We start from the raw sequence: 14,231 nt of genomic DNA, 5'->3' as shown, positions 1-14,231 counted from the left end.
GAGGTTTACTAAGACCAGTGAGTGGTTTGGGGGGTGGGACATCGAATGTGATGGGAAGATCTTTTTTGCTTGGTTTTCTTTATTACAAATATCATTTGACGTCTAATTGGCCATCTACTCACATTTCCACATATTTATAAATATGGCTAAAATGGCTTTCCCATGTTATTTATATAAACATAATATTTTTTACCAAAATCTTCAAGCAAAATTAGTTCTCAAAGACAGGTGCTGTGTTTAGCTATGAGTACTGTTCGCAAACCATCACAAACCCTAATGGGCGGGGGATGGGAAATGCTGAGATGGGGTGGTAGCAATCTCTGATAAGTACTGATGCAGAAGCAATGACAGAAGACAGGGAAATACAAAGCAAAACCACAACGAGATAGCACCTCACACCTGTCAGAATGGCTAACATTAACAAGACAGGAAATGACAATTGCTGGCAAAGATGTGGAGAAACGGGAACCCATTTACACTGTTGGTGGGAATGCAAGCTGGTACAGCCACTCTGGAATACAGTATGGAGATTCCACAAGATGTTAAAAATAGAGCTACCCTACCACCCAGCAATTGCACTACTAGGTATTAATCCAAAGGATACAAACATAGTGATTCAAAGAGACACATGCATCCCAATGTTTACAGCAGCAGTGTCCACAATAGCCAAACTATGGAAAGAGCCCAGATGTCCTTTGATGGATGAATGGATAAAGAAGATGTGTTAGGGCGCCTGGGGGCTCAGTGGGTTAAAGCCTCTGCCTTCGGCTCAGGTCATGATCCCAGGGTCCTGGGATCGAGCCCCGCATTGGGCTTTCTGCTCAGCAGGGAGCCTGCTTCCCCCTCTCTCTCTGCCTGCCTCTCTGCCTACTTGTGATCTCTATCTGTCAAATAAATAAAATCTTAAAAAAAAAAAAAGAAGATGTGTTATATACATACAATGGAGTACTACTCAGCCATCAAAAAGAATGAAATCTTACCATTTATGACAATGCGGATGGAAATAGAGGGTATTATGCTAAGCAAAATAAGTCAATCAGAGAAAGACAGATATTATATGATTTCATTCATATGTGGAATTTAAGAAACAAAACAGATGAACACGGGGAAGGGAAGGAAAAATAAAAGATGAAATCAGAGAGGGAGGCAAACCATAAGAGACTCTTTTTTTTGTTATTATTATTTATTATTTATTATTTATTTATTTTTAAAAGGTTTTTATTTCTTTGTCAGAGAGAGAGAGCGAACGAGAGAGAGCACAAGCAGGTGGAGCATCAGAGGGAGAGGGAGAAGCAGGCTTCCCACTGAGCAGGGAGCCTGACGCGGCGCTCAATCCCAGGACCTGGGGATCATGACCTGAGCAGAAGGCAGTTGTGTAAGGGACTGAGTCACCCAGCTGTCCCAAGAGAGTCTTAATCACAGGAAATAAGCTGAGGGTTGCTGGAGGGGAAGGAGGTGGGAGGATAGGTTCCTGGGGGACAAGCATTTAGGAGGGCACATGATGGCAGGAGCACTCGGTGTTATACACAACTGATGAGTCGCTGAAATCTGCCTCTGAAATTAATAACACGCTCTCTATTAATTGGTTTTAAATAAAAATAAAAATAAAAAAAGAAACGACAGAAGAGATTTGACATGAACGAGGCAGCTTAACCTGGTTCCTGGGTATGAGTACGCGTGTGTGTCTGTGTGTGTGTCTGTGTGTGCGCAGGCGCACGTATGTGCATATTGCTGTATGTACGAGATAGACCTAAAGGTCAGAAAGATAGTGTAGACCAGGCCCACTTCTCTCCACCTTTCACAATTTGGCCCAGAGCTGGTTCTGTAGCCCTAGCATGGACTGAGACATGGCCTCATGTGGGACACAGATTCCCTCAGGCCTAGACAGATTTATGTCAGTTTGACCCAAGTTTGACTCGACAGCTCAGTGGAAATCATCAGTAACATTTCAAGATTTCTGTCTGGTCAGGAGAGTTAAAGGAAAATAGAAAAGTGGGCTCACCCCCTCTCTACTCCCTCAGATGGCTGTCAGTCAGTGCCGGAGACCGCACCATGCTCTGGCCCGTGCAGAAGGAAGCAAAACGCCCAGATAACTCTCTTAGTAGATCAGCTGCTCGACTGTCTGCACTCACCATGGCCATTACCACGTAGCCAAGCGGCGTAGGACGAATGCCTCAATGCCTCAGTTGTGCTTAAACACCACGTTAGACACATGCGTCGTTTCAGAGAACTCCTAGTTTTCTCGTGTATGTTTTAGTGACATCCAACACTGTGAGAATGCTCAGTAGACTCCCAGCAAGAGGAAAAGTACATCCAAGGGCGATGGGAACCTCGTGAAAATTCATTTGAATGAAGATGAAGGATAAAAATGGCAGGTGCCATCAGGCTGCCCCATTTGGGGGTCAAGTAGGCGGCTAATGTGAGATCTACTTTCACTCAAGCAACACGGTGGGAGTCCTTTCATGCTCCATCAGAGACTGAAGAGGGAAGAGGGCCAACCCCCAAGAGGGCCCAGAGGACCGGCCACTGTGTTCTGGGTTGCCCCTATGTGCCATCATAAAGTGACACTAAGGGTGGAGACAGTTTACTTTCTCTACCCTTCCCATGGCTGTGTTCTCCCTCTCTCAATCTGGGTACCCAGAACTGCCCCCTGCCCCGAGCCATCAGAGGATACCTGCATCAGGCTGCATGAAGGGGGACAGAGTGAGGTGGGGACGTGCCCATGTTCCAGGTCAGACTGTCTGCACTCGGCACCTGGCTCGACCATTCCTGAGCTACACGACCCTGGGCAAGTTGTTAGCTTCTCTGTGCTTGGTTTATTCACCTGCAAAATAAAAAAGAGCATCTCCTCAAGCCTGGGTTGACATAATCTTAAAATGTAATCTTAAAGGAGATTATATGCATGAAGAAGTTTAGGACAGGCGTCAGATACATGGTAAACAGCTCAATAAAGGTTGGCCTAGTAACATAGCGATCAGCCGTTTTCACTGGAGGGTGAATTTTATTTCCTTTGCTGTGCACCTCTCTCCCAGAAGTTTTTGCATGGTAAACCTCATCTCCCCTTGAGATTTGGTTTCCTATTAGATGGATGTCCAATATAAGGGAGAAGGGGAGAGAGCTATTTTTTTTTTTTTGGTGGGTTGGGGGGAGCAGTATCCCAAAGCATATGATATTCTTGGATGTTCAGAAGCTGTGTGGCCATGACATAAGGCAGGTCAGCACGTCCCTCTGCTCCAAGGATCAGCCTTCTTGGCTGTGGGTAATGTTTACTTCTTCTGGGTCTCTCTGGATCACACTTTGGCTGGCAAAGCCAGCAGGTCTTCTTGAGTGTGTGTCCAGAGCCTCAACTAGAAACTTCCCTGGTGGCCTCAGGATGGGCTGGTGTATCAGACAGCCCTGGGGCAGCTGCGGGTCCAGCGTGAACTAAAAACGAAAACCCAGCTTCGCAGGAATAGTTCCCTATGGATGAATTAGAATAGGGAAGGGGTTCATCCTAGTTCATCCTTTTGAAGGTGCATTGATGGGGAAAGTGTTTAAGGCCCTGGGACACATGGAAGGCACCCGTTTTGTTTCCTCAAACTACCTCCCTTCTGGAATGGGGAAACCAGGTGATGGCATGGGGCTGCCTTTAACTTTGCCTTTGGTTCCATAAATAAGATTCGGTCAGTAGGGAGGAAAGAAACAGAAGGAGGGAGCTATCCTGGCAAGTTTCTCTCAGAAAGGTACACCTGTCTGCAAATCCATCAGGCACACTTGAACTCTGTGACTGCCATGTCCGCTCTCCCTTTATCTCCTCAAAGCTTTCTGGCTTCCTCATCTCCTGCAAGGACCATAGCCTAAAACGTGTCAGGAGGTAGGGAGTGAGGGTGATCCTTGCATTCCTGGTGTCTGTCATCTAGCAGGCCTCCATCCCACCTTCGCACCAAATTACTTCCCCACACGTCGCCCTCCAGGCACAACAGCGGCCTATCAGCTCCTGCCTCTTTGAAGGTGGGACCCGGAGGCGGCGCTCCCCCCGATGACCACAAGGTGGCGATCGAGCCTCAGGAGAAGCCCGGGGAGCGGGCGAGGAAAGCCCGGCGCGGGCTGCCCCCGGTCACTCAGGGGCCCCGCTGGAGATTCCTGTCGGTTCCGCTTTGACTTGGGACAGCTGCGAGAGAGCTCCTCGGGGCCTGGGAACAGCGCGCTGTTCCAGAAAAACAGTGAGTGGATGTGCGATTCTTCCCCGGGGATTCCAAATCGAACACCTCCTTCCACCGCGCCCGGGGGCGGGCGAGGCTGGCCGGCGGGATGGAGGACACAAGATGGGACCGATTACCATCGCTTCCCAGGAGGCAGGGCCCACAGTCGCTCTTGGATCGCGCAGCCCTGCGAAGGAAGTGGGCTGCAACAGCCGCCCTCCCACGACTTGCCCAATCAGTTCCTGTTGATTTTCATGCTGAGAAGCCTTCCCCCCCCCCACCCCCCACCCGCCCCGGGCTCCTGGGTTGCTACTGTTTCGTTTCTAACAGTCGCCCGCATACCTCCTCCTTGGGACTTGGCTCTGCATGAAAGAAGGAAAACCGCGCGGTGTGAAGGGTTGCACGTCTCCCAGACCCACGGCCCGTGTGTGCAGAGGGCACGCGGGGGACCTTGTGACTCCTCCCCTCAAAGTTTAAAGGGAATAGTTTAGGAAGGGGTGTCTAGAAAGCAGCAAGGCGACTTCAGCTGAGTCGTGGCCCCCCCCACAGGAAAATGGTATTTGCAGAGAAAGAACAGGGATCTGGCACAGGACACGTCTCAGTGATCAGTGATCGTCCGCCTCCCCTCCCTTCTTGTACTGTGAGCTCATAGTCACTGAGCCCAGAAAATTTAGGAAAAGCGGTTCCCTCTTTAGGAATGTGCTAGAGGATAAACTTCAGTATCCATCTATCAGTACATAAGATGGTGTGTGTGGGGTGGGGTGGAGGGGTAGTGGATGGAGCCCTAAGCCCTGAGGTTGGTAAATGGGAACGAATCAGGAGCTTTCTGGCTGCTGCACCCTTGCAGAATGACTGAAGGGAATGGAGAGAGGGGGTGGGTACATGATAGGCCTGGCCCAGGGGGCTGGGTCCACTCTCTCAAAGCCCACTGGCTTGGCACCTGCTGTCATGAGGGGTACTTTCCCCTGAGTGTCCGCAGGGGCAGAGCTGTGTCTAGGTGCCACTTCGAAGAAAGAGACACCTGGAACTCTGCCACACAGACCCATGTGATGCCAGGAGAGCCTTCCTCGGAGCAGGGCTCCCTTGGGAACGCTCTAATCACACTTGCAAAATTTTCCTGCTTCCCCAAACTGTCGTCCTCCAGGACCATCTGGTCTCCAGGCTGGAGCTCAAAGGGCCTGGAAGGCTTTGCAGCCGGAAGTTGACCTGCAGGGGCATCCCTGCCCTCGAGGGCTTCTGAAGACCCCTGGGGTTCTGGGACTGGTCTTGGTCTTCCTATACTCATGCGACAGCAGGGATCCCTTGTGCCCCATCTGGGCTGTGTGTGTGAGGGGCTGAGTCGTGACCTGTGACCCAGATTCTGAGGGTTGGACTGTTGCAGGAAGCACAGAGGGTCTATGTGGAGGCCTGTCTGCAGATGTGCTTGGGGCCTGGTAAAAGAAATCATATTGTTACAAGATTGTCTTGAAGGACATCTGCAGGGTCAGTAAGTTGTTTAGGACTGCTTCATTTCCTCATAGATGCCTGATGAACTGTGTCCTCCCCTTCCTGATCCAGGGTCCTCCTGATGACCACCTCGATGCCCAGGGCTTTACAAGACCCCTGGAATCTCACTGGAGTCACCAGAGCTTAATGCCCCACAGGGCTATCTGTGGTTAGCCTCTATCTGCCTTTCAAAGAGAGATTGGAAATAGTCTTTTTGTTTGCATAATATGTGACAGTGTGAGAAACCCATTGATGTAAACTGTGCTTTTTGAGCCTGACAACTGCCTTGAGTAGGAATTTGAATGATCCCTGTTCTTTAGGTGAGCAAAGACCAGAGTGTGTAGGGAAAGGCTCAGGTGAGTGAGGAAACGTGTCTTTCTGTTCCAGGAGCCATGTTCTTTCTGCCATACTGCTCTGATGAGACTGTAAGGTCATTCTCCAAGAAAGAAGGCTAACGGTGATTCCAGACACTTCCTCCTTCCTCAAGAAGATGTGGGACTGTGATTTCATGCCCCATGCTTGTCAGAAATCTCAGAGGAGAGTTTTGAATAGTGTGGCTTTCAGGCCAGCTGGGGGGGAACGGTGCTGGCGGGGGTCATATGGAAGAGAGGTATTTGGGGCCTTATGGATTTCTACCCACAACTCCCTCTCCCCACCCCCCAGTATGTGTAGGGTCTCTGCACAGACCAGCTAGGATGGAGTGGTATAGGCCTTGTTTTAAATTCATTCTCCAACGCTGTTGTCAGTACACAGAAGGCAGAATGGCAGAAGGCATTTCCCTCTGATGGTTACATTAAAGCTCTGATGGGCAGCACCTGGGTGCCTCAGTCAGTTAATCGTCTGCCGGAATTCCGCTCAGGGCACGATCCCAGGATCTAGGGATCGAGTCCCGCATCAGGCTCCTTGCTCAGTGGGGAGTCGGCTTCTCCCTCTGCCTGCCACTCCCCTTTTGTGCTCTCTTTCTCCAACAAAAAAATAAATACAATCTTTAAAGCTCTGTTGTACAATGCAGTAGCCTTTAGATACCGGTGGCTACTGAACATTTGAAATGTGGCTGGACAATGAAGATGTCTGGTCAGTGTAAACTACACACTGGAATTCCAACCCTTAGTACAAAAAAAAAAAAAAAAGGAAGGAGTGTACAATGTTTCTTTAGCAAGCTTACATTAGTTACATCTGGAAATAATAATATTTTGGATATACTTGGTTACATAGAATTATTATTGCAATTGGTTTTACCAATTTACTTTTTTTTAATGTGGCTAACTCAAAATTTAAAAGCTTGTGACCCACGTTTTTGTTCCTTTAGACCATGCAGCTTCTACGGAGTCACTGAATAGTTCAAAGAAAGCTGCATTCATGTTACAGAAAGTATTCATGGGAAGCATGCTTTTCTTCCTGTTTATATGAAGAAAGTATAAACTTCATGAGGCCTGGGTAGGGGGAAGTCTTCAAAATACAAAAATAAACCTCTTCCTTCTGAATGATGTATATGTTATCTTACAAAGAAAAAAACAAAAACAAAAACAGCGCAAAAGAGCAGACTAGTCCAGACAAAGACTGGACTGCAACCCAGGTGAGCATAGGAAGGGTGTGTGGGTCTGTTAGGGAGGAGCCTTCCCAGCACCGGGCATTACCTGTGGGCTGCCGGTGGCAGCATTTCATGGGAAGCCAGCATTTTGACTTTATTTTTAAGGAGGGGGTGGTCAGAGGTACAATGTGTAGAGGACCGGCTGGCACCTGTCTCCTTCGGTCTCTGACCCGTTGGCCTGAGCATCCAGGGAACATCAGCTCCTGGACTGACTACCCCTGCAGTCCAGACACACACCACTCGGCAAGGTCCACTGGCTGGGCAAGGTCTTCAGCCCTGGCGTTGGGGGGCCTCTTTTCAGCTGAACAAATTAGGTTTCTCCAAACAGTACCCCTTCCCCGAATCCCCACAGAGCTGGATGCTGTCCCCTTGGAAAGGTGACTTCTTTCCCATTTGCATAGTCAGTAGACAGACTCAAGGCTACAGTATTTGCATCACACGGGGTTTATTCGTGGTACAGCCAGAGAGCCCCTTCTCCGTGTGATGACTGCTGTGAATAAAGAAATGTTTACAGGTCACAGAGTCACAGCGAACATCTCAGACAGAATCTGCAGAGCAGCATTGTGTCCTTAAAGTTGTTTGTTTAAACAATCTGTTGAAATATCCTGTCTAGTCCTCTCTGATTCACTGTTGACAGGACCTGCAACCATGTCACTCCCAGGACTAGAATATATTATATGGCAAAGGTGAAGGAATCTGCTGATGTAATCAAGGCCCCTGAATCACCTGAATCATCCAGGGTGATTACCCTGGGTGGGCCTGACCCAATCAGGTGAGTCCTTTAAAAGAAAGTTTAGGATAAGAAACTGAAGAAGTCAGAGATTCAAAGCAGCACAGGGTTTCTGCTGCTGAATCTAAAAAAGCAAAGAAGGCCACATGGCAGGGGATGGCAGGGGATGGCCTCTAGCTGCTGAGCACCTCTGTCCTCTACTTCCAAAGAATGGACTTTTGCCCAACAACCAATGAGCTCTGATGGGGATCTCAGCTTTCAGATGAATCCACAACTGCCAGCCTGAGTTCCACCTTGCCAGACCCCGAGCAGAGGACCCAGTGAAGCCATGCACAGACTTCTGATCCCCCAGAAACCATGCAATCATAAATGGGTGCTGTTTTATGCCTCTACGTTTTGTGGAAACGTGTTACGCAGCAATAGAATATGAAAACAGGAAATATGGACCCACGTTGCAGAAAGAGTCTGTGGCTAGCAGAGCTCACAGGGCTCTGTTTTCAGCCATCCATGAAAATTCCAACCAAGCCATACACAAATGTTAGAACACATATCTGTTTATTTGTTTCCCGGACAGTTAGGTCCTGAAAGTGTTGCTTCAAGGTCCCTCCTTTCAACCCCCTGTAACCTTCCAGGCTTCACATGGTGCACGGGAGTGTGGATGGCGGGAGGAAAGATATTGGCGCTGTCAACCAAGTGAGCTCAGCTGGAAGCTTCTGGTTCCCCTGCCCTTCTCCATCCCCCCACTATGCCTGGAGAATGGAAGCAGCCATTCACTGTTTAAAGAATGCAGTTAAATGCTGGTTGGATTTCTGGTAGGGAAGCCTGAAACAGCAGCACCGGCCTAGTTACAGAGCAGACAATTTATATAAAGAAAGCTTCATGAGATCTCACTAGATATTTTATTGTTATAAGCATGGATAGGACACATAGCTGTACGCTGGCGTACTATGATGACATGATTTCATATCTCAAGTCACACTTTTAGAAATCTATAGCCTCTCATTCCAAAGCTAACATCTGTCAAATGATGAGACACTATTTTCGTAGACATTAAAAAAAAAAACATAAGAAAGAGAACATCCATTGTAAGCCCCTCCTTTATTTTGGGCACTCAGGGAAACAGACTTCCATTGGCTTGGGTCATGGCTCTCTTTGGGGTGCACAATTTCTGTCTGACATCACCTTCATGTGCCACAGATCAAATGCTTTCCCTCTACATGGGATTTCTGGGACCGTGCTTGTTTCGTCTTCTCCAATGGTTGTGACTTTCTTCTCTCACCTCAGAATAACTCCCTCCCCTGGGTCTACACTGACAGTCACTATGCTCTTTCTCATCTCCATGTCACTTATTATTATTTTTTTTTTTTTTTTACCTTCCTTACACTGATCTTTCTGAAGTTCTCTACACAAATGACAAGAGACTAGAATTTTCCAGTGTTTCTTAATTTCTGGCCTTAGCAACTTATATTCTGAAAACCTCATGGGTCTTATTTATCTCCTTTTCCATCTATAAGAAAAGGGGAGGAGGATGGCAGACACGACTCCTTCAAGACATGAGTGTCACACTGGACTTAACAGTATTCCCAGAGAATATTTCTATAGCTCAGATTAGTTGCTCCTTTGTGAACGCTCTCACCTCACATCCTCTGAAGCATTAGCACAGACCCCTTTGCAAGAAACTGACTTAATAGAAGGCCCTTTAATGCAAGTTAAGTTTTGGCCACTGACAGGTCAGGCACATGGGGAAGCCCTGAGCACTTTGCAAGCAGGGCAGACCATATATCTCACTTTGTACCCCCATCAGAGCTGACATTCCTTCCTCCTCTTCCTCAGAAATCTGCTGCTAAAATCCTTGCAGTCATTGTTGATGGAGAACTTGTGAACACAGGACCAGGCAGGGCTCCTGCTTTCACGGACCTCACAGACTCACGGATGGCTCTCTTTTCACAATATTGAATTCTATTGTTTCTTTTAGGATATTCTTGGCCAACAGCAGTGGTTAAATATCTTGCAATTAAGCAAGTACATCTCTAAGTTTTTGTTTTCATGGGTTTTCTGGAATTTCGATCTGGTGTGGTGGCTTGAAAGCTAGAAACCACATGCACATATGTGTGTGTTTGTGCACGCACGTGTGCTGGGGGTAAGGAAACGTGCCTCGGTAAATGGACGTGGGCAAAGGGCCAAACCCACATCCTATGAATTCTGGGAAGGTTCCTGCCATTAGAGGTTCCTTCACAACACAATGATTCCCAAAGGATCCTACTGTCATGGCTGGAAGGTCAGTGCTTCTTGTCCCATTGTCATCTTGGAGCTCCTCCTGAAGGCTCCGCTTTCTTTGGCCTATCGTGTCATGATGGCCAGGCTCACACACTGTACTACATAACCTTGCCTCCGTTATCCTTGAGATCACTCCAGGAACCATATTGGTCAAAGCCATTCTCTCAAACCTCTAATTCTCATCCCATTGATCCTCCAACCTAGCCTCCGGCTCTGTCAGCTCAGTACTGATTTCTGCCCCAAGCTGACCATCCCTGGAGAATTTTATAGCTTCATCATTTCCTTTGTGACAATTTCCAGGCAAACGTGGGAGTAGATGTCTACATCATTGGTGAATGTGTTGAAACGAGCAGCTCATTTACTTGAAACACTATTAAGACTTCTATCTGCCCCACCTGCTTCTCTCCGTGAGGAAAAGAGAGGCAGAAGTAGAATTTAAAATAAGAAATAAAAAGAAGAAATGTTAAAGAATTAAAATGTTACAAGAAAACTCCTTCAAAACTCAATGAAAAAAAGGTTGCTACATCCCAGCCTCTTCTGTCCACCTTCCTGATGGCTGGATCCCTGCTGGTTCTCAGTCCTTACGAAGACCACACGGCCCACATTCCCCGAGTAGCCCCATATTTTTATTCCATTTCACTGTGTCTCTAGGATCAGACTTCAATTTGGAATGTATGGTTGTGTGGCTACAGCACATGCTTAACTTTAATATGGGTACAATTTTAATAAATATTTGTATTTTTATGAAATGTACACACCACCAGCAACACACACACACTTGCACGTAATTCACAGACAGCCAAATCCTCAGGGAAAGCTCCACCATCTACTCATCAAGGTCAGTGTCATTGGGAGCCTAGAGTAGCCAACTGTAACATTTCATTTCAGAGGATTTCCAAGTGGTTGGAATGAACACAAATTAGACAATACAAAACTCTTACCGTATGTTGGTCTTGGAACTTAAGGACTGAAAGAGCTAATACATGGGGGGCTAGACCACACACCAAGGGTCTCTAAATCCACAGTAGCAACAACAATGATAAACAATGCCATAAGATTATGAAAATCTATCCTATGATGCACAGAGAAGTACCTGGTTAAAGCTGTTAAATGCAATATACAACAGTTGCGATCTGTTTCCAGTGCAATATATCACATTTAGATCACCATATGTCACATTTGGCAAGTGATGGATATAAAAATATATGTATTTTTTGCCTTTAGAAAGTGGAACAAACCAAAAGGTAAGGCTTTTCTGATAAATGGTAGAAAATGTAACTAGCAGTTGGATCTGCTTGGATCTGGTGAAGCGTGGCTATCCCATTTCCTTTGCTTGCTCCCTGTCCTGAGCTCCAACCTTCACATGCACCAGCATATGTCTGTGTGCGTTTAACATCAGGAGAATTACATCTTCTTCCATGCATTTCTTGTCAATATTATTATCCACTTGCAAGCGTGCTGATGTTACAATTTCCTCCCAATCTCTTCCCACTGCCTTTAAAATTTTTTTTTTCTCATGTAGCTAAGAAAATATCAAGAAAATACCAAACTTTCTCCATGATTTATTTCAGTTTCTGTTTTTGAGCCATTTTTGTATTCCCCATGTTGCAGTATCAGAATTATTATGTTAACATGGAAATTTTAAAAAAATGTGGTTCTTATTCTTTTTCTCTATTTTTTCTTTTTTCCTGTGTCCTTCTTTCCTTCCTTCCTTCTGAGAGTTCACGGAAGTATTTCCTAGGTACTAGCCTTATGCTTATTATTTGAATCAAAGCTTATTTTTGTGCCCAACGTATGACAAGGAAAAATGTCTCTTTGAAATTCTATTTTACAATACAGGAAAGTTGGGCCTCAGGGGTTTTGAGTCTCACTTAAATACTGTACACATTTAGTATCACACAAGTGGTGGAGGTGGGGCAGCAAATAAATGTAACAATTACATTTAGTCTGTCTTTAGGAAAGAAAGCTTCTTTTCCCTAATGCGAGAGTCTCTTCAGCATCTGCTCCAGAAAGCCTGGGGAGGAAACATTTTACCCATGGCTTTGAAAAGATTTTTCTTTTTTTTTCCTGAGCATATCCACTGTCCTTTAAAGAAGTCACACATGGGTCGATTTTCCTGTTCTTAGTTGAGCAAGGAGTAAGCACTGGATGTGTTTTCCAGGGATGAGCTGCTTGTCTCTGGGGTGGAAACATTGTATGTTCCTGAAAAACAGAGCAGCAGCTCAGGCTTAAGTGCAAGACTTCATGATCACGGTGGCATGCGCCTTTCCCGATGTGGCCCGAGGGGAGCTCTCGCTCGAGAGCCAGGTAGGCTCTGCCATACCTGGAAACAAACCCATGTCCACCCCCTTCCCAGGACCCAGAAGGGCCAGAGAACAAACAGCCGTCGTTCTCAAGCATGCGTGGCAGCCGACAAGACAAGCACTAACTACTTCCGATCAAACCAGCAGCCAGGTTTCTACAGGACAGGGAGAATGTGAACATGGGCAGCCCTCCACATGCCACCACATGCACGGGCCTGGGAACATCAAGTGAGGGAAGCTCCCTGGTCCCCTTGGGTGGGCATGACTTGGGGAAGCTCCTGGGAGGGGTCCAAGGGCTGAGCTGGAAGGTAAGGGGAAGGGGAGGGGAGGAAAGGCAGAAAAGGAAAGAAAGTAGCAAATTAAAGGAGAAGAAAAAGCAGGACCAGGAAAGAAGTGGAGGTCAGGGGCTGCTAACAAAAGTGCAGCGGGGTAGTGGGGGCAGCCATGGAGCAATCACACATGGGCTGGCATCAGCAGGAGGCAGGGACTGAGCATGGCCAAGTGGGGTCGGGGTGCTGGGTGAGGAAGGGACACGGTGCCCACCCTACCATCAGATTGGTGAGCTGCCACTGCTAACAAGGTTTCCATCACTGCCTGGGGGGCCCCTTGGGGCTGCTGACAACATAAACCAAAGTTACAGTGATTATGGGATCCTCAAGCAGGCCAACACGGAGCTGCATGAATGACCCTGGAGAAGACGCAATGACAGAGACTGGGAATCTCAGGCCCTGGGACTTCAGGAACACAGCCTGAACTCCAACTTTGATCAGACCGATTCAGAAAAAAAAGAACACATTTTTGGGGGCCTCAGATTGCATAATTCTGATTCAGTAAACTCATTCTGTAGGGTTTCCACTTGGATGTAAATGGTCGGCATGTTCCAGTGACAGTGTCGGCCAAGTGCCATGATGGTCCTCTACCCTTGAAGGTCGGATCATTTCACAGCAGGCCTAATCACTGATGTTCAACATCAAAAGGAAAGCCTCTCCACTCTCATGAGTAATGTATCAAACCGAAGCCCCAAACACCAAGTCCTCTGGAGTTCTAGCAATTGATAGGCATTTTCTGAATTTGATTTTTTTTTAAGATTTTATTCATTTATTTGGCAGAGAGAGAAGGATCACAAGTAGGTGGAGAGGCAGGCAGAGAGAGAGGGGGAAGCAGGCTCCCCGCTGAGCAGAGACCCTGATGCAGGGCTCAATCCCAGGACCCTAAAATCATGACCTGAGCTAAAGGCAGAGGCTTATTAACCCACTGAGCCAGCCGGGTGCCCCCAAATTTGATTTTACAGGAAAAGCCTTAGTCTGGAATATAGACACATTTCTGGGTCCTGCCTTTATGAGACCAGTTGATTTCCAAGAAGCTGGAAGCAATTCTGGTACTTAGTTTCCTGGAGGTAGGGGAATGGTGGACAGAAGTTTCAATTTCCCAGCATAGCTGAGACCCATTGCCCAAAGTCATTAACATTATTGATTTTATACGGCCAAGGTAGGGATTGAGCTGTGCATGTTCCTAATAGAATAGGAGTGACTACAACTTGGGTGATTCCTCCTGCATTTATGCACAGTTTTGTAAACATCAATGTGTACAACAAGCACACTCCGAAAAAGAAGAAAGAAAGAAAGAAAGAAAGAAAGAAAGAAAGAAAGAAAGAAAGAAAGAAA

General features: G+C 46.9%; 1 protein-coding gene across 7 annotated transcripts in view; it reads right to left on the bottom strand.

The window, feature by feature from the left end:
• Positions 1–8,867: 8,867 nt before the first annotated feature.
• Positions 8,868–14,231, bottom strand: part of ADGRF5 (adhesion G protein-coupled receptor F5) — a 97,148-nt gene continuing 91,784 nt past the window's right edge. For 6 of the 7 annotated variants that reach the window (XM_059400299.1, XM_059400297.1, XM_059400303.1 and 3 more), the window contains one exon: positions 8,868–12,466. In XM_059400299.1, coding sequence (XP_059256282.1) covers positions 12,387–12,466 — 80 coding nt within the window. In that variant the 3' untranslated portion in view covers positions 8,868–12,386. Of the gene's footprint in view, positions 12,467–13,115; positions 13,183–14,231 lie in introns of all 7 variants that reach the window. The other variant, XM_059400302.1, reaches the window with a different exon arrangement.

This window comes from Mustela nigripes, chromosome 5 (genome assembly GCF_022355385.1).
Source record: "Mustela nigripes isolate SB6536 chromosome 5, MUSNIG.SB6536, whole genome shotgun sequence".
NCBI classification, from domain to species: domain Eukaryota; kingdom Metazoa; phylum Chordata; class Mammalia; order Carnivora; family Mustelidae; genus Mustela; species Mustela nigripes.
The sequence above is the reverse complement of the archived record's forward strand: the minus strand, read 5'-3'. Positions and strand labels throughout refer to the sequence as shown.